Raw genomic sequence first — 21,388 nt, forward strand, 5'->3', positions numbered from 1 at the left:
AATAATTTAACTTCTCCTCTGTGTACGTTTTGAGGAATCATTATTAAGTCCATGTTTTAAATGTAGGGTAAAATTGCACCAATAATTTATATATATAGCTCTGCCTTTTTCAAATGGAAAAAGAAGACTCCTTGTTATCTTAGTGATTGACAGAGGAAAAACTTTCAGTCAATTTTACTTGCGTGATAACAAATGTGATTTACAGCTTTCTGCTCACTGTGTTTTCACAAGTACTTCATGTAACTCTAATGTCAAACAAAGAGTGAACTAGCATTCACAAAATTAACTTCATGAATGAACTAGTCGTGTAAGATTTAGGGCCCAATTCCTCTGACTTCAATCATAAAAGTAGACAATAATAGCAAGGAATATCAAAATATAAGTGCTTAAGGATTTATGAAATTATGGCAGACAGGTGGGTCAGCAACTATAGAATAACTGTGGAATTTCACATTCCCCTTCCTACTTTCACGTGTATTTCACAATAGAGGCAAATTCATTAAACAGATTTGCTCCTGTTTGTGCATGTGGCTGGATTTTCATGCTTTTTCATCACTTTTTGAAATATCATTTGAGAAGTAATGCAGTAAAGCTAGTTTTCCAGTGTTCTCATTGGCATTCATAGTGGTTCCAATAACTATTGTTTGTACAATACAGTGTATTCATTAGAAAAGTTAAGTTCGGGGAGTGAGGAAAATATTCCTGTAGCAAAGATTCAAATGAGAAATGAAACGTGAAAAAAGTTGGAACACAACAGCAAAGCTTAGCAAGACTCTTTAACAAGGAATATATTGACAGGTCAAGGGGTATTGGTTTTAAATAATAAAGAGCAGTAGATTTAGATTAGATATCAGAAATTCTTTACTGTGAAGGTGCTGAGGCAGTGGCTCAGGTTATCCAGAACAGCTGTGGATGCCCCATCCGTGGAAGTGCTTGGGGTCAGGTTGGATGAGACCCTGGGCAGCCTGATCTAGTGGGTGACAGCCCTGCCCATGGAAAGGAGTTGAAGCTGGGTGGGTTTTAAGGTAACTTCCAACCTAAGCCGTTCTATGATTATACTGAGCGATTATACCAGAGAATAAACCTCTGTGTTGTTTTCTCTTTCCTTTAAGAGTTGTAATCAGTAAAAATCTCTTGAATGCTTATTTTAGAGACTCAACTGGACTTAACTCCTACTCATCTGATAGCCATGATGTACAGAAAATATCAACTAAAATCGGTGAAAGCCAAGAGTGAAAACTAACTTAAAATTTTCTAACTTTGAAAATATTGAATGTAGTCCAGATTTTAGCTTTATGCTTATAACTGAGTAGCTTCAGCATCACAGGCTGTGATGATTCTAAAACATTATATACTGCATGCTGAAAAGACTGCATGAAAAATTTAACGAAGTAATTCTTAAAACAGGCAAAAAGAACGTTAGAGAAGTGCATGAAATAAGCTTTTGAAATCCTAGAGTATTAAAGAATATCTTATACACTTTTTGACAAAATTCCTTGGTTAAAATCAGAACATTCTTTGTGAGCAGCAGACTTTAATTCAACAGTTCATCAGGTTTCCACTGAAATTTCCTATGCCTTGTTTCTTGATTTTGGTATTACATAAGCTTCTCTGGGAAAGCAAAATGATATTCTACATACTTTATTGTATGTACTCTTTCAACAAATTTAGTACATTAGTTAGTTTACATTGGTGATGACATTTAGGAACAGTCGTACCACAAGAAGAGAGGTGCATTCTACAACCAAATTCATGTGCTTTGTAGGAGCAATATGAATTTGGAATTAATTGTGAAAGTTATTTTTTCTTCTCCCATTACACTTTTATTTAAATTGCTATATTTAGAATTGATCCCTAACAGGAACTGATGAGGATATGTTTGCTTATACTTGCTTCTCTTAAAAACTGATATCCTTTCCTGCAGCTTTCAGGAAATTCTATGAATTTCTTGAAAAGCATCACTTTATACAAAAAAGTTTGACTGACAAGCCTCACAGAAAGAAATATATGATGGATATACCAACATTAGATACTCCTCTTCTGGCACAGTAAACTATATTTTGTAAAATCTGAATCTGAATTAACAGATATATCACAAAATAACAGTCTGGATGGAAGGTTTATAAACGTCTACTTTTAACCCCCGGCTATGGATAAAGACAACTCACAATAGACCAGGCTGCCCAGGGTCCCATTCAAACTCACCATGAATACCACCAGGGATGGGGCATCCACAATGTCCCTGGGCAATATGTTCCAGTGCCTCACCACCTTCTGAGTAAAGAATTTATTCCTAACACTTAATATAGATCTCCCCTCTTTTAGTTGAAAAAAAATAGTTCCATTTGTTCATGATTTTCCCAGGACAGAGGTGAGGTTCACCAGTGTGTAGTTCCTGGGATCTTTCTTTCTCCCTTTCTTAAAAATGGGAGTGATATTGCTCTTTTTCCAATCACTGGAGATGTCACCTGACAGCCATAACTTTTCAAATATGATGGAGAGTGGCTGGTAACTACATCAGCTATTTTGTTCAGGGCACTGGGACAGATGTCATCTGGACCCATTCAGTTTCGTGAGGTGGTCTTTTACTTGCTCTGCTATTGTCTATGTGTGTGTGGGGGGAGTTTTACTCAACACCTAGAGGTATAGGCAGATGAGAGCACAGATGCCAGTGAAAACTGAGGCAAAGAATAGTTGGATATCCAAAAACAAACCCACAGGGTTCTATCTCTTTATAATTAGTTGTTAATGTCTTCAGATAGTGAAATACCTTATAAATTGTATTACATGATACCATTTTGATAGTCTGTTTAATTAACTAATTTTCAATTTAAGAGGAATACCACATAGAAGACCATGTAACGTGGTTATTTTACTTGTCTTTTGTTCCCTGTTGTATTAGTGTTAATGTACATGATGTATGATGGTAAACGTTGACAATGTAATTACACAAAGCTTGCAGCAACAAAAAGTAAATTTCACTCTTTGATTCTCACAGTTCAGAAGAGTCAGTCTTGTGGACTTTGATGTAATCCATTCAATTGTTTCTTTGTTCTTTCTCTTATTTGTTTGAATGCTCTCTCATCCTTTTCTTAGTTTTCCCCCATAATAATATTTGATCTATGTTGAAAGAAGAGTACTGTGTTAGTTTGACAGATGTCTTTGAGGGGGGTACTTTCCTTGCTTTTCTTTAGTGTAATGCCTTCAAATCTGCTTTTTCTAAATGCTGTCAAAAATGAGTGACCCATGAAGGGTGTTTCAAAGCAAGAACTTGAAATGGGTGGTGAGAGGTTGTCTATAGCATGAAATGATGGACCTTGGGAACAAGAGGTACATCCCACTTCTGGTTTGCACATGAATGCCAGAAAGGTATTGACTATTTTTGGAACAACACAAATTTTGGACTGTACTGTGTGTTGAGGGTAAGGATAGCAGAGCACTCAGGTTGTAAGGGATCTGTGTTGTTCTAAAACAGTTCACCTGACAGGCACGTTACAGGTACAAGATTTATGGGGCACTCTAAATCCCTCGTACTTCTTAATCAGAAAGTATCCTAAATCATCCTCCCTAAAAGGCTCCCTCTCTTCCTTACTTTAGAGTGAGTTTCAGGAGGCAAGCTTCACTATTGGAACATTTCTTTCTATGGTGAAATTTTTCAGGCCTTCAGCTGCTGGATTAGGATGGCAGATGGTTGTCTTTAATGATGTATTGATTTAATACATATTTCTTCACTGTAGATCACACAGTAATACTGATTAAACCAAAGCTGTTTCAAGTTTCAAAGAGGAATTGATAAAACAAAAGGTGAAGATTAATTATGTTTTCATCAACTGCCTGTAACGGGACAAATTAAACTTCAGTGACCTGATTGCTTCACTGATTTCTTTGGTGTTATATTAAGAACATTAGTCATTATGTATTACATTACTAGAAAAAGAAAAAGTAATATATATAATATACTCTTGCAATGTGTTGCAATAGTGCTTTTTCACGTATTTGAGAACATGCACTTTCTATTATTGTAGCCATAAGAGCATGCCACATCCTAAATGAAGTCCACTTTAAACCAAATCTATGTCTCAGTGAAACTTTAGTTCATCTGAACTAAACACTGAAGGCTGGGTTTTGATAGAGGTAGAAATTTTTGCTCTGTGCTGTTTTTTTTTTTTTTAATAACTACCTTTTCATTAGCAGTTTTCATTTCTTAGGATCATCAAATGTATGTTTCTATGGAAGAGAAATAATAGATCAAGATTTTGTACAAGCATTCTTTTTAGAAGCACCCCAAACATAATTTACTAAGCATAAGATAATTTAAAACTAAATTTGTAGTCTGTCTTTTCAGTCAGTTAGCAGGTATAAATGTTATCATCATGTGAATTAGCAGGAATATGAATTCTAGCAAACTCATAGAAACTGGAGGGCATTTGTTTCCTTTAATTCAACAGAACCAAGTTTCACTCTAGATTTTTGGTTACTATGAAATACAGTGTGATCATTGAAGTGCTGACCAGATGCTAGCCAAACTGGCTACAAACTGGTATGTATTTAAGAAATTGGAGTTCAGAGGTGGGACTTTGTTGCTCAAAATTCCTGAAACATCATCTGTTTACATGTTTTTCAGTACTATCATTCTCATGTTTGCAAACATAAAGACATATGTTAAGCAGTTTGTCTTAAGTAGAAGCTGTCATAGTGCTAGCAGCACTGAAGCCTGCAAGGCCTGAGTGAAAGAAAGGAGAGAAAATATGACAATTTTGTGAAACAACAGTTAGCCAGAAGAAAGCAGCAGCAGTGCTCAGACAGCCATATTGCTTTAGGGATTTTTTTCTTCACACAGCTAATTTCTCAAACAAGGAAAGTGAAATTTCTGTGACACACGTAACACTAGGCAAAATATGCCAATAGTCTGAAACATGACTGTAATAGTGTTAGTAAAATGAGTGTGTTTTACAGACTCTAGGCAGCTGTTTTGTTTCTTTTACTATTTTAGGGAGCAGAAGGCTTTTCCCAGAAATGCTAAAAAGTCAAACAGTATGGTAGCAAAGAAAGGGTTAAAAAGCAAAACAATATTAAATGTTGTAAAACATAAAGAATGGGATCCAACCACTCCCTTTTGAAAGGAAGGGAGACAAGACAACGCTGCTGCTGCTGCCGTTATAATATCTGGTCTCTTCACTTCTCAGCGCAATCCTCCCATGATGGTCAGTGATCTGTTTGAAGACATCAAGGATGGAATAATGCTGATAGCCCTTTTGGAGGTTCTTTCAGGGCAGAAGCTGGTAAGAAATTCCTTCCTTCTGAATCTGTGAGATGGTTGCACAACTTTTCAAGGATATGATCTTCTAGTTTGTTTCTATATTTGAGTACTCTTGAAAACAAACAAAAAAGCAAAATAAATTTATTCACAGAGTGGACTATGTGGCTGCAATGCAAAACGAAATAATTGCAGACTGATAATCTTGATTTTGTATATTTTATTTCAGTTTTGTCTTACTGTTTCATAAAAATATGTTAGTCTTTATAATGCACCTTGCTGTTACTGCAGTGTTACTACTGTGACACAAGCATGGTCTGAAGCCCAAGCTGCTTCTGTATGTCTGAAGAAATAATGACAGGTTCTCTTGTCTAATTCATGGCTTTCTTGTGAGCCCCCAGATATCGTAGGGTCTAATATCCATGTGCACTGACAGATACATAGTCACTGTAAAGACCCTAAACTGATACCAAATGGCATTTCACAGACATATTGTGTAATGAGGCTACAATTTGTACATGCCAGATAAGTTTTCTCTTGGGACCCAAGTTAGTAATGTGTTTGTGATGGTGAGAAGAATTTAAGGTTTTTATGCCAAGACCTCTCACTTTTTCCAAACCAGCTTATGTATCAAAGGGCAGCACCCAAGAGCTGAACATCTACCATTCAGTTTGCCTGTTCCCTTACATTCACTCTATTTGCAAGTTCCATTCTTTTACCTCTTGTTCATGCAGCCGAGATTAGCTAAAATTAATAGTAATTAGTATTGCAAGAGTGATTGTAAAGAGATTTTAATGAGAAGTAAGCTAAGCTTTCAAGGGTATTCCTGCATTGTTGAAATGTACTGACTACTGCTTCTGTTCATATGAGAAGTCTCCCTCTTGTGGCAACATAGTAGTAAAACAGGGAAAGAATTGTAGAGAAGGTACCAGTTAATTGACATTTGCTATATAATATCCTTCCCGTATAAATCACAGAACAAGAGCAGTTTCTAATTAACTGAAAAGCCATGTATAGCAGAGTATTATGTTCTATAGTAACTTCAGAAGGAATTTTAGAATTTATAATAAACGTTTGTTAAAAATAACTTTATCGATACCAATTTAAATGGCAGTAGTTATATATTTACATTGCAATATAATATTAAGGAGACATTTAAAATTCAAATTCAGAATATTAGGAGCCTAAAATATGTTTTTGATTTAATTCAAGGATTTCTAATTTTTTTATTATTATTACTTTTAACTTACATGCCTGAAGTTCAGCAAAATATGTTTGTAATTACGTGGAATGTTTTTTTCAGCAAAGTGAATAAATCTAATTGGAGTGTGCACTTTTCTTTTCCTTAAAGCCTTGTGAGCAAGGACGTCATCTGAAGAGAATTCACTGGGTTGCCAACATTGGCACAGCACTTAAGTTTCTAGAAGGAAGACGGGTAAGTTTGATAGCACAAAAGCTGTTGTAAAGTAAAAATGTCAAGATTCAACACTAACAGCTAGCAATCAATAGGAAAAATTTCCTGGGGTTTTTAGTTAGAATCACCTTAGCTTATCTTTTTCCTTTTTTTTTTTTTTTCTGTATTCTTTAACTCCTCCCTGCTTCCCTGTCTCATCAAAGTTAACAATTTCAGTTCAGTAGAGGCATTCCTGTATGACTGTACATACAAAACACTGCTTGAAATTATACACACGTGAATTAAGAACAGTGTGACCCTTTATTAGCATAACAGAAGTCCAAGTTAATTCCTGGATTGATTCTTGTAGTCACCACTATGGCAGTTTTAGATGTAACATACAAGATGTAACAAAACTTTATAAAAATTCAACACAGAGATAGAAAACGAAAGATAGATGATTAGAGTGCTGAGGTATCTCTAGTACAAAGACAGTCTGCGAGAAGACTTTGGGGAGACCATGTACTGGCTTTTCCATTCCTAAAGGGGGGCCTATAATCAAGAGAGGCCTTTTTACCAGAGCCTGTATTGATAATCAAGAGAGGCCTTTTTACCAGAGCCTGTATTGATAAGGCACAGTGTAATAGTGTTTATCCAAATGGAGTATTGTCATATGGAATATTAGGAAGAAATCCTTCATTGTGAGGGTGGTGAGGTACTGGAACAAGTTACTCAGAGAATCTGCAGATGCTGCAACCACGGAAGTGTTCAAGGCCAGATTGGATGAGATTCCTGGGCAGCTTGATCTAGTGGGAGGTATCCCTGTCCACAGCAGGGGACTGGAACTGTATGATCTTTAAGGTTTCTTCCAGTAAACCCTTCAGTGATTTTAAGAAAAAACTCAATGTGTTCCAGGTATGAACATAAAATAAAAACAATCTTCCTGTGTTACACTGATGTATCTATTTTTTTTTTTAATTAGAATTGGAGACATTTTTTCGTATCTGCTTTTCAGTTTTTTTTTTTTTTTTTTTTTTTTTTTTTTTTTTAATGCAGGTATAACAACGAATGAATTTTATTTCTCTATAATACAACACAACAGGAGTTTGGGGACTTTTCTCTATTAGTTATTTTTTGTACGTGCTGTATATTGGCATATCAGATTTCCTTCTAGAGGGAAATGGAAATAAACAATATGTAAGATAGATTGGTGTGCATTAGCAGGTAGCTTTTGGCTGAATGCAGCTTAGACAATTCATCTATACAGTCTGTCACCCTTTTCCTCTCAGAGGAGATGGGGATGCTTTCAGACAGCAAATGCTTTTTCAGTAGCTAAGCGCAGTCCCTGATTTTTACCCTCAGACAAATGAAGGGAGATGAGTGGCTGTCTGTGGCACTTAGTGTGTGCTGGGGGTCTCCTTCCTCCCTGGGCTCTCCCACAAGTAACATTTGTTACAGATTTATTCAATATCATATTTTCGCAATCCAGACAGACTTCTGGCTGTCATACTGAGAAATGCACTTCAGATTTTGGTGATGTTATTCTGGACCAAACATTTTTTTATTGTTATTTTGGTTTGTTTGTTTGCATTTGGTTTGAGTCTTTCTTTTTAATGCTAGTGAAGTGTATATTTAATAGATTTGAGTTCTTTTTAATGAATAATAAAACAAATATAACAATAACTAGAATAGATACATTATGCCCCCATGAGCAGTAACCTAATCAAAAGATTTAGCTGAGTCCTCATGACTCTTTTTAATCTGTAATATCCATAAGTAAAACCTTGCTTTCTAGAAAAAGAAAGATTTTTGTGGGAGCTGAGTCAGCTAAAAGAATAAGACTTATGGTGCTTTTTTTCTTTAGGTAGATAATGGCATTGTTTAGTGGACTTCCAGATGTTGATTCAAATGACTGCAGTTTTTGCTTTGTTTTGTGGATAGAATCTCACCAGAAGTCAATCTCATGCTGTTCTTAAACCCATTCTCCAAAGTTTTTCCATAACCCTTTTCCATGACCATGTTTGGAGTGCCAGAACAGCTTAGTAGCCCTCCTTATTAACGTCAAGACTAAAGGCAGGACTTTTAGTTTTGTTGAGTGAATGATTAGTGTATTTCCTGATATTCTGATACTACCTATTCTATTCAATTTCCTTAAACACTGTCTCTGTCTTAGTTCCTTTATACATAGTCTTTTTCTCTGCTGTTTTTCTCTTGAAATTATTTTATGGTGACGCTTTATTCAGAATATAGAGAAGCATTTGGGAGTTAAAACCTGTTTGTTTTGATAAACTGCATACAGCCTTGGACAGCTGAAATGTTCATATTCTATATTTTTAAAAAAATTATAGTCAGATTTGTCTTGCAAGGGAACCTTCACCAGTGATGGTAAAATATTTTACAGTAATAAGCTCCCTGAAGAAATGTGATATTTTTTTTTTCTTTAAGGTTTTTTTCCCCTTTTCTTATTTCTTTTTTATTATAAAACACTGTTTTCTTGGTCAATTCTACACCTGTTACAAGAAGCAAGGACAACCTACATAATTTAAAAGCTGTTATGGAATATTCAGTTTGTTTTGTTTATTAATCATATTCTAAGTTGTAAGCAAAATGATGCTTTCTTTACATTTTAAAAGTAACACATTTACTTAATCACTTAATCATTATTTTGTAACATTTTTTCCTTTTACTTCCCATGCTAGTCTGTATACCGAGGATCTCCGGTTTGTACAATGTTTTTATGTAATTTTTATCTCTTTTTATCTTTTCTACAAAAGTTAAATATTATTTCTACAATATTAGCATGCTATGGACCTAAAACTCTTTAATTATGTATAGCTTACATGTAAGTGAAATTACATAATTATGGGATACTTTCATAGTAAGAAACTTCTTACTTTGTTACAAAAATATATTAAAATATAAAACCGATTTCTTTTGTAACTGTTACTGTTTCTTGTGTGTAGTGATAACATGTTTTCTTTCCTAAATAGATAAAGCTTGTCAACATAAACTCAACTGATATTGCTGATGGTCGGCCTTCTATTGTGCTTGGTTTGGTGTGGACCATAATTTTATATTTTCAGGTACAACGTTTTTTAAATTCAGTGTTGCTTCTTCAAACAGTGGTTGAGCTTATTGTTGCAAATGAACTAGTGCATTTTCAGTATTTAGTTACATGTTTGATAGTTTATAATTAACTGAGGATCTGATGCTGAATAAAGTAGCAGATATAGCTGTTTCACACTGCTTAAACTAAGATACCTGTCTTGGTAATGAGCATAGAATGTATTTCTTCTATCACTAGAACACATACTTCCAGTATCTCTGAAAAATGCAAAAAAAAAAAAAAAAAAACGCACAGAAAAGAAAACTATGGAATTTGGATTCTTTTTATAAGCACTATTACCAACCTTGTTGATGATTGTACTCCATCTAATTCCAGTGCACGTGATGTCAGACAGCAATTAAGCTTAACGTAATACAAGTAAACATGCTGATTTCACTGGAACGTGAAGGTATTTGCAAGGATAGTAGATGTAAACTGTTTAGATGGAGACCAATCTTACACTATCCTCTGGATATAATTTTTACGAGTTACAGCCAGATTGTCAGTCAAGTTAATAATTTACTTTTGATGGAAACTGTGATGCAAATAACTGCTGTAAATGCTCAGCAAGTTTTACTAAAGCATGTTGCCTACAGTACATGGACTATTTCATCATGAGTTACATCTAAGCAGAGCCACAATTAAATTTAGGCCAAGAGTACAAGGTTAAATTAAGAACTATCAGGGTGATCATCAAAGTCATTTAAGTTCTTTAATTTAGTGAGTGTCCTTTGAAATTACTGAACCATTTTGTAATGTGCATTAAAGCTCAATTTAAGCCATTGTCAATCATTTCAATGATAATTTGCTGTACTAGATAACACACTTGCACTTTATTGTAGCTGTATGTAGTCAGGAAGGTCAATGATTGCTAGGTTTTCCATATTTCAGGAATTACAGATACAGACATACATTAAAATCTTTGAGCCTACTTTGAAGCACAGTTTAAAAAAAAAAAAAATACAGCATCTAAAAGTGACACCTTCTTCCCAACTTTACTTTGTCAGTCCTATTAGTTTATTATTTAAGAGACAGGTGGAAATTAAATGGCTTGTTCACAAACATCCATTAACTTGTTGTTTTTTTTTTTTTCCACAGATTGAAGAGCTCACCAGCAATCTTCCACAGCTGCAGTCATTGTCTAGCAGCGCGTCCTCTGTAGAGAGTGTTGTCAGTTCAGAAACTGCAAGTCCCCCAAGCAAACGGAAGGTGGTAACCAAGGTCCAAGGAAGTGCCAGGAAGGCTTTGTTAAAATGGATCCAGTATACAGCAGCAAGGTAAGTAACTTACAGATGAATTAAACTCCTATCTTAAGTGTGAACTTTTTGTTTAGAATTTAAACTTTCTCAGTCAAAGTCTATCCTTTTGCTGTGTGTTTATATAGCGCTGCCTCTAATCATATTCTTTATGAAACAGAGGCTGCTAACTATTCTGCTATAACAACAAGCAAGCGATTATTTAGAATTTGCACTAGTTTTACAAGCAATCACATTTTATAGGCTCCAAGTAATGAATGGGATTATCTTTGACAGAAGGAGGAACTGGAAGGGGCATTAGTTATCTGAATGACAGTGCATTATTTCTGCTGCCCAAACACTTGATGCTATAATGCGAGCCCCACACTGACAGCATTACTCAGTGACAGCATATGTGAATTTTGCGCTGAATTTCAACACTTCCTGTCAAAAGGCAGGTGATGAAAAATCATGAAAATTCTTCTGCAGTTTTGAGATAAAAAGGGCATATTACTATAAACTGCCCTGAATTTTCTTTCTTTTTAAACAAAGTCTGTGCCAAGTAAAACAAAATTTATTTCTGAGTTATTCCGCCTATTCCTTGTTAACTTGGAATCTTGCTTGTATTTTGTAGAATTAGAATTATTCCAAGATTGCTCATCTTCCAAAATTCATGTAAAAAAATTATATTTGGTCAAAGAAATAATAGTAATTAATGGCTTCCACTGTAAGAATTTTTTTAAAAATACATTAAAATATTTTTTTTTAAATAAAAGGATTTTTTTAAATTAAGTAATCAGCACTATTTGGGGGAAAAAAAAGTCATGCATTAATGTAAAGGAAAATGAAAAGTTTTGGAGTAGTGCCTCTGACAAAAGAAATATAAAGACTTCCTCTGGTTTTCCAATAAGCAGGTAGAACACAATAAAACTTACAGTGCAATACAGTCTGATTTGGCAATTTTCCTTTTAAGCTCTTGTTAGCAAGGGACATTCTATTGACTGGTCAGCTGCAATTTCTAGACACATAAACATATACAAACAAACAGAGGCTTGTAAATCACATTTTCAACAGTATGGAAAGAATAGGTTAAATGTGTTGCAAGAAATCTAGAGCAAGGAGAGAATATTTTGCCTGTTCCTCATTTAGGCTAGCTGAAGACACATTGAAGTCTGGAAGTTTTTCAGTGATTGCAGTGGTCTTTGAATTAAACATTCATGCAGTATTATTGTTCTTGTAAACTTCACAATGGCAAGTCAATGTCAAGTTAATGTCAAGTGTGTCTTCTGAGGAAGCTTGCAGTTTGCGGACAATTGTACTCTTCAGAATTACTTTTAAAAGCACCAGTCAGGAGTGTGATTCACTTCTGATTCCTCTCTCAGTATTTATTGGCATTTCTTCATTGTTTATGTGCATTTTTCATTGAAAATATAAGAATTCTGGAGGAAATAATAGTCTTACTCCAGGTTTTTTGATGAGAATAAAAATATATTTGCATTACATTTTCACCTGATTTTTCACTCAGTGATATCATTTGTAACATTTTAATGCTTTCATTTTAAAAGATAGCAGATTACTGCCATTCTTCTTATGTATTTGTTTTTGTATGATGCTGATGTACTTAACTAAATTGTGGCAGTTATAATTCAGAGAGTTATAAACTACTCTCTGTTCATGGAGAGCAGTAGAAAGAACTGCATATATCCACAGACTGTGTGTGTCACTTGGTGTATTTCATTAGGCTTATTGCCACTAGTGAGCTCATTGGAGACGCATGCAGTATGCATATTAAAAGATTCTGTTTAATTTATGCAGTGTACAGATGGAGCTGTCACAGAACTGACCAGTCCTATAGGAACAAAAGGTGCTTTAGGCCTAATGATAAGTAGTCATTGTCTGGAGCATCCTTTCTCACTCTGGATTTCCCCTTGTCTTGATGTTTACGCAAGTAATTATTTTCTTTCATTTTCTTCAGGCAAGCTGGAATTGAAATCAAAGACTTCGGACAAAGTTGGAGGAGTGGTGTTGCATTTCATTCCATTATTCATGCTATCCGTCCAGATTTAGTAGACATGGAGAAAGTAAAAGGAAGATCAAACAGGGAAAACCTGGAAGAAGCCTTCACACTTGCAGAAACAGAGCTAGGGATTCCGAGGCTCCTTGATCCAGAGGGTATCTGAATTTAAAAATGCTTGAACTGTTTGAATGAGTTAAAACAAGCACGCTGATTCTAGTGTTTAAATTTTTAACTATTATTCTCTGCCATTTAGCTATCACTTACTGTACTGTGTTCTATACTTGTATAGATGTGAATGTTGACAAGCCAGATGAAAAGTCTATCATGACCTACGTAGCCCAGTTTTTGAAGTACTATCCTGATCCTCATCATACAATGGCTGATGTGCAGGAGAATGATGTAAGTTTCTCTTGCATGCTTACAGAAATTGGTTTATCACAGGGTGTGCTTCCTAAACACATTTTGTAGCCCTCATAGTTTATTATTATGTTGTTTTGATCTGCAATTCAAGTGAAAAGCAGGCACAATTTTAAAAAAACTAAGAAAGTTTAACTGAGAATAAAGGAACCAGTATTGCATAAATGGAGAAAAGAGAATGGTGATACTGCTGAGATTTTCCTGTCAGCCAAAGCAAGGAGAAACAGATACAGTAAATGGTAGGACCCATTGGGGTTTGCTACTGTTTTCTGAAAGCTTTTCAAGCATAATACTAAAAACATTGAAGCTGTTTGTTGCCTGAAGCAACACATCACTTCTGTTTCTATCACAGTGGATCTGTGGATAGGAAAAGGAGTTGTCCTAGAGAATGGTTAGAGGTTGTTTGTGGACTTTTAGGCCTGAGAGGCAGTTAAGATTTTTTGACTTGGATTTCCTTCTATTGTATAATAAGATTAGACTGCTTGCTCTAAGGAATTTTTTTGTTTGTTTTTCTTGTTTGTGCTTTGAGTATGATAGTATATTGGCTTTACGCTTGGATGTAGTGCAAAGGATTGTACTCAGAGATGCCAAGTGATTGTGACTCACTCCCTAATCCTGATCATTTACTTCCTTCATGCCAAATGGTAGGAAGCACTGCTGAGACAATCTGCTCAGCCCCAGCAAGAGAGAAAGAGGCAATACTTTTGTTTGTTTCTTTGGTTTCCTTACAGATAGTCACCGAAGAGCTTTGAAATGAGTGAATCTCCTTCCTTCTGGCTATGTTTGGCTTTATTAGGTGTGGCTAATAGCTTTGCAGTAGCTGCATAGTAGCTGTAGCTTTGCTGTCTGATTCCAGTGCCTGAGTCATTGGCATTCTTCTTTCTCCTTACTGCAAAATTATGCTGAGGATGTAAATGTACCAGTGCCATAGCACTGAGTAATGAAGCTGAGTTGGCAAGACAGGGGGAGCGAACACTAAAGCCTCTGACCCATGACAGGCTTAGACTGTTCTGCTGCTTCCATACCATGGCACACAATGCAACACCTGCTGCCAATAGACTTGGCTGTGTGTGAACTATTGAGTCATGGCCTGAATCTCTGATTGATCACCTGAGGCAAGCACTGAGTCAGCCATGGGAGCACAGGTGAAGGAATTCAGCTGTGTAACTGGAAGGGGTGGAGTCTGGCTCCATCTATTCTAGACCCCATTGAAGAGCTGACTGCCATTGAGGAAGGATCTCTTCCTGGAGATTCCTCCCTTTAGTGTTTTCCTTTTAGCCCAGGACACAAGTGACCATTTTCATTAATTTTTGATTATCCCTTTCCACTGTGATGATCTTTCTAGCAATGTGATCTGCAGATACCAGCCTAGCCACGCGACTCTATGTATTTGTTGATTATTCTGCCACCTGCACTATGGCTGTTTGTGTGCATAGCACACCTGATCTAGGCATGAAATATTAGACTCTTTAATTATAGAAATGTCCACACAAGCAGCTAGGACTTCTGACCACCAAGGACAAGCTTCCATTATTACTTCACTTCTTCCAGTGCAATATCTTATAAGCTGGGCAGCATAGGAATTTGTCTGGACAACACATCTTCAAGAAAAATACTGGAACCTGAGTTGGCTGAGGGGCAGGGGAAGAGAAAGTCAGTAATCTTCTTCACCTCTCACCTACCTCCTGTGCTATTAAAAGCCACCCATGTGCACTTACTATGAGGTTGGAGTCATCTGACTAAGGATTCACTACTGATATAGTCAACCTAAGTTTATTTTGACAAGCAGAAAAATACAGTAACATCTGTTGGTCAATGCATCTTGTTCTGTAGCAAGCACATAACGCAGGTCAGATGAAATACAACCTGAAAGTGCTTAATTTTAGGAGTTTAGCAGATAATAATCTTGACAGATTATCTCTCTCAGGTACATGTACTCCAACACTGTGATAATTATTTTCTTATACTAGACATCAGTGGGAATAGGAAAAGACTAAGAATAGAGGGAATATATCACTCACAGGAAAATAAAGTCTGCATGGGTTTGTTTTTAATCAGATTCCAAGACTGTTTTATCAATCTCTAACTAAGGGTCAGGTTCATCTAAGGTAGTTTAAGTTCTTTTGAAATGCTATGCACTGTTAAGACAATTTATTCATCTTAAGAAAAATGACCATCTAGAAATGTGTCCATCTCTGCCGATTGTAGATTCTTAGAGATGGATTAATCCTATATAAATAAATAAAAAACAACAACCAAATTATGCAAAATTCCTAAGGAAAGATATGTGATGGATATAGAAGCTTTAGGTTAGAGTAAATAGAAACACTGTTCTACCTATTGCTACACTATTAACTGTAGTTATCGTTAAGGCATACAGTTCACTTATGGTTTCACTGATGTTGCTATTTAAAACAATACAAAACTTTTATATGTCTGATCTGATCCTGCATATGTCTCTGTACCCAAAACAGAATCAGTGAACTATACTTCTTGAAAAAGAATATATAATCACAGAAATAGCTTTTATCTGATACACTGTTAGCTCTGTGCACTGAGAAAATGAGTAATCTCTTATTTACTTTTTTCCAGTCAGTTCATTTAGCCAAGGTGTATATTAGAATGACCATGAACTGTGCATCCCAGAAAAACAGCAAGCAATATACTAAAGATGTGTTTCCTAGTGTTCAGAGAAAACCTCTTGAGTTTCTGTGCCCACTGTCTCTTGCCCTGGCACTGGGGTCCACTAAAATGAGCTTAGAACTGTCCGATTTGCATTCTTCCTCAGGGTTTTATATACAACTATGCGATCTCTCTTCTCCAAGTTAACAGTCCCATCTTTCTCAGCTTTTACTCATTGGAGAGTAGTTCCAGTCCCTTCAATGTATCTGTAGCACTTTCTTAGGCTATATCTATCTCTCTCCTGTGCTGGAAAGCCCAGAAATGGGCAGAGAACACCAGGTGTGTTCTCATCAGCTGAGGAGAGGGGAAAGATCACCTCCTTTGGCCTACTGTCTGAGCTATTAATGTAGATCCATGTTCACAGTAAATTTACATAATCTGGTGATTTAAATCACGCTTAATCTACTTTTTACCAGTCCATGCACAATTTAGAATGTGGGCTAAGAAATGAAAAGATCCACTACAGTGCAGGAATTCTGTATGATACTTCACTACTTAACATTAGGTTAAGATATTATTTTCTAATACTCCCTTTAAATATACGATAAATATGGAAAGAAATATTTGTCTGTGTATTGTTAAACTTCATGTTGTTGAATTTTAAGCACTGGAATCTCTCCATAATGTAATGCAATATAATTGAATGACATCTGCAAAAGATAATCTGGATATCTTATTTAATCTAGTTATTGTGCAGTCAACAAGATCCAATTTCATTAATTTTTGCTTCCCTTTTTTTCACCCAGTCCACAACCATGTAAACTATTGTCCTATTATTTCTTGGAATCTGTGTATAGTCTTCCAAACTCATCATGATTTTCTTGAGAATAGATCAAATATTTTAAAGAGAAAAAAATCTGTGTAAGAGATTTGATTATCTGTTGACAGAATCTCTCTGAAAAAAAAATCATAAAGAATCCCACAGTACAAAAAAAAAATTCCTTTCCCTGTGGCATATGTCACAAATACAAAAGTTTATAGGAATAGAGGACTCAAGTTTGCGAAAAGTTTAAACAAGAATACTTGAGAGCTTATATTTATCCAGTATCATTTTTTCAATGTATTTCACTGTGTCGAGCCAATGACTGGGGTATGGGACTTGTCACACATTTTGCAATGAACTGGCTCTGTTTAGATCTCTTTTCCATGAAGTTGTTTTATGCTATCATTTTGATCCAAGGGCAAAGGTGAAGGAATTGACAGTTATGAATGACAGGGCTAGGGAGTCAGGTACAGAGCGGACATAGATTACTGATAGGCATGAGAATTTTGCCAGTGATGGATTAGCAGAATTACAGGGAGTCAAATATATCATGCCTGGATCAGCTGTGCTTATATATGAATCTGTGTAAGCAACGCATCACAAATAATTGGTTACTCTAAAGTAACTGCTTTTTCCAGATGAAACAAATCATATAGTGACTAGTAATCCAGAAATCAGATGTAGTAGAGAACTTCTTCACAAGATATAGCACATGCATTTGATAATATTTTAAGAACATCTTTAATTGCATTATTGCACATATAGCTCTTGTATTGCTCTTTCTGGAATTTCTACCTGCTTTGTTTTATTTTGTTTGCTTTTTTTTTTTTTTTTTTTTTCTTTTTCCTCTTGTTTTCTCACTTGTTTCATATTGCTAGGAACTTCAATCAATCCCAACTTTTGTCACTTCTTTTATGAAATTTAAGGTAAGGATAATATGCTCCAGAATAATGGGCTTGCCTTGGGCCTTTCATAATTTTTTGTTTTATCCTGAACATATTGGGCTTTTGATTTTTGGATATTTTAATAGACAATGTTTGGTTACCCTCATATTATTCTTTCCACAAGAGGAAATAGATGAACATAATGAGACTAAGTCTAATTTCTTACAACAACTATTCCCTATAGCCAAAAGCCTAATTTTGCAAATAATTTTACAGAAATACAGAAAAGCCAACTTATAATAAGCCTCAGACCACCTTTCTTAATTACAGATATAAGCATAAGAAAATAATTTACAAATTGTTTTATCTATTCATATCTATTTTCATTTTAGATTGATATTGTTATATATTCTTAGGTTTATAGAGTAGATATTAGACTGAATATATGATTGTGTAAGTAGTGAATGTGATATGTGTGTTTGAAAGAGAGAGCATTCATGTTTAATCACATGATATGCTCAGCTCTTTGTTCTCATGTAAGTTATGCATTTTTTAAAGGATATATTTTTGTAACTATCTTAGACATTTAAATACTTAAAACTTTCTAGTATTATCTGAGAAGTTAAGAAATCCAACAGATGGAATTTTATATATCAAATGAACATTCAAACAAATTTCAGATACATTCAAATACATTTCAGAACACTTAGATAAAACTAGAAGATTGCAGGAGTGAAGATGTAATGAAGAAAACAGCAGCTGTCATTGTAGCCAGTCAGTTCTGTTTGTAGTCTCACATGGTCCAGATAGTTACCTTTATTCAACACTAGTTTCTGTGTGTTGGCTTTTTTTCCTAATTTATAAGAAATAGGTTGATCAACTGTTCATCTCATGCTGTGCATGTATAAGAACCCATATATATTGAAATGAAGTTTAATAACCATAGCAGAATTATTCCCACTCAATCTATTCAAGCAAAAGTTCAGGCAGCTTTGAGTGGACCTTAATATAAAATATAAAATCTTAGCCTTACGTACTCCTGCGTTGCTGCTTAAGATAGTGAAGAGGTGTAGTGGTAGAAATTACTTTATCTCACAATCAATTTACAGACAGAAGAAGCACACTCTTTCATAATATATCTGTTGTAAAGCATTTCTTGTATGAACAAGTAAATCAGATGATAAACCCATCATTTCCAACCTATTTTTACCATCAGAGTTCCCAGTTATAAGAGAGCTTCCTTCAGCAGCGATTGTAAAAATAACTTCCTGAGTTCTTCCAGTAGCTTACTGTCTGCCTTTAATAGCTCATTACTGAAGGTGATGCTTGGCTCAGCATTCAGAGTGCATCTGTGGTACTGTTGTCAGTCTGAGTCTTTCTGTGCTAACAGTAACACATATATATAACTCAGTGTTTTCAAGGGGAATAGCTTAATTAATTGATTTCATATATACACATGGTAAAAGTGACTTGATTATTATTTTTTTTCAGCAAATAGGCAATACAGTAATTCAGCATCTCTGAAAAACAGATAAATTATTTTAGATTCAAAAGCTCCTGTCTGAAAGTTCTATCCACGCTGTGCCTGAGAATTTGAACAGTTCTTCTGGTTAATAATTATATATTAGAGAATTCAAAAAAGTATGTTGTCAAGTTTCTCATTAAATGCAGATATGTATTTTTAGCTCTATAAAAACCAAAAAGTTCTGTATCATGTAATTTGTTAATTAAAATCAGAGAGTTCAGTTTAAAAAAAAAAAAAAAGCTTTTACTTCTGAGTCTAGTCTAAAAACTTTATATGTAAATTTAATTTTGCCCTCTTACCATTTTGGAATTAATAAGCAGTTTTCTCTGATGTTTTTCATTCATATTTTTTTGGTGGTTGTGTACTCCAGCTTTGTTGTTCCTCTCTGCAAGTCAGTGAATGCTCTTAGAATGACATGAGGATAAATTAATACTCTAAAATGCTGTTTGGATGTAGCATGGAGAAAATAAGCCATAGTGGCTTAGAAAAGTTAAAATAATTTTGGTTATGGATAGAATATCCTCATACTGAGGAGAGAACAAACGTTTACATTTCTCTAATGTTTTCCTTTTCTTTATGTTCTGTTTGCTACTTAAGGTGTGCAAGCTTTAGAAAACAGTTAAGTACTGTGAGAACACTAATATTTTTTTATTAGGACTAAGAACCACTAGTCACTAATGAAAGTCTTGTATTGAGATTTAGCTCATCGGACATGGGGAATAATGGTGGCAGGTTTCTTAGTGCCCAAGAAATCTTCTGTGTTGGTTATCAAAATCAAAACTTTACGATGTTTTTATATCGAACAAGGACCACAGAATCAAGTTTGCAGGTGACAAGTGATATGCTGAAATAGAAAGCTGTGAAAATGAATAAATATCTATATGAATGATATGCCTATCCTGCTTTTCTTGTGTTGTGCAGTGTCTTTAACAATGTCCAGTGATTCAGTTACTGAAATGCTTTCATCTTCTGCGATTAAGAAAGCAAATATTTGTTTGACTGAATAGTAAAAAAAAAATTAAATAAATCAGAGAACACTCAGTGTTACCTCTCAGCTTTATCTCCTCACTTAAATTCAGAGAAACCGTACTGTAATTTGAGAGAGATGTGGCTGTTCCTGTGTTCTTTATACTTAGGTGCTGTAGAAGTTCTCTAGTTGCTGATGTTATTCTATTTAGAAAGAATTGGTCAGATTCAATTTTAGCAATAGGTAATTAAACCATGTTAATAGAAATCTTGCAAAATACCTGCTTTGGTTTTCTGTAGAAAAAGTTGTGGCCACAGATGCTCTTGCAAAGTCTTATCTTTAGTGACTCACAGCAGTAAGAATGTAATCTACGGAGAATAAAATCCCATGCTTTATAAAATTGAAGTTACAGAGTGAACTAAAAGCAGTATACACAGTATATATAACATTCATTCTCTTCTTGACTTCAGGATTACCTTACTTAAAGTTTCAATTACTAGGATTGTTGTTGTAGATTAAATCCATTAAGATGCAGGGTTTTGTATTGGCTTCATGGAGCTGACTGCTAAACAGATATTTCAGTAGTCTATCATTAAAGTTATCATTTCTAGTGAATGGATTACCCTTAATTCCAAAGATTTTAGTTTTTTTTTGGTGGTTAAAAGAGTTAAGAATTCTCTCTACTTATATTCTTTTCCTCATATGGGAGCAATCACGAATTTGCTGTTTATCTTGAAGAATCTTGACATTATTTTTCCACACACAGAGTAAATTATCATGCAAGAATAGTAGTGCTTTTATTTTTCTTCTCTATATTTAAATTATGTGACAAGTTGGAAGCAGTAGGAGTTCTGGCATCTTGGAACCTTCTGTGAAGTAAAGGAAATGCCAGCTTTGAAATAGCTGGAGCAGGGAAGTGTCATAGATGTCCCATACTGTTTTTCAGGCAGCAGCCTAAGCACTTCAGAAGCCAGGAACCTGAGCTATAGGGAACTTTATTTCAATGCAGCTGCCATAACACAGAGTTAATCTTGCTGTAATATCCAATTAACGGTTAACAAGTATAATACCTGTGATATTTGCACATTCTATTATGCACATTGTGTCCAGCCAACTACCAGTGGTTTGAGTAGAGGATCAGT

General features: G+C 35.0%; 1 protein-coding gene across 1 annotated transcript in view; it reads left to right on the forward strand.

The window, feature by feature from the left end:
• Positions 1 to 21,388, forward strand: part of SYNE1 (spectrin repeat containing nuclear envelope protein 1) — a 282,683-nt gene that overhangs the window by 49,314 nt on the left and 211,981 nt on the right. Inside the window, exons 4-10 of the mRNA XM_052694476.1 lie at positions 5,187 to 5,282; positions 6,609 to 6,692; positions 9,641 to 9,733; positions 10,855 to 11,033; positions 12,967 to 13,163; positions 13,298 to 13,407; positions 17,749 to 17,796. Coding sequence (XP_052550436.1) covers positions 5,187 to 5,282; positions 6,609 to 6,692; positions 9,641 to 9,733; positions 10,855 to 11,033; positions 12,967 to 13,163; positions 13,298 to 13,407; positions 17,749 to 17,796 — 807 coding nt within the window. The remainder of the gene's footprint in view (positions 1 to 5,186; positions 5,283 to 6,608; positions 6,693 to 9,640; positions 9,734 to 10,854; positions 11,034 to 12,966; positions 13,164 to 13,297; positions 13,408 to 17,748; positions 17,797 to 21,388) is intronic.

Source organism: Tympanuchus pallidicinctus, unplaced genomic scaffold (assembly GCF_026119805.1).
Source record: "Tympanuchus pallidicinctus isolate F22 unplaced genomic scaffold, pur_lepc_1.0 scaffold1, whole genome shotgun sequence".
NCBI lineage: Eukaryota > Metazoa > Chordata > Aves > Galliformes > Phasianidae > Tympanuchus > Tympanuchus pallidicinctus.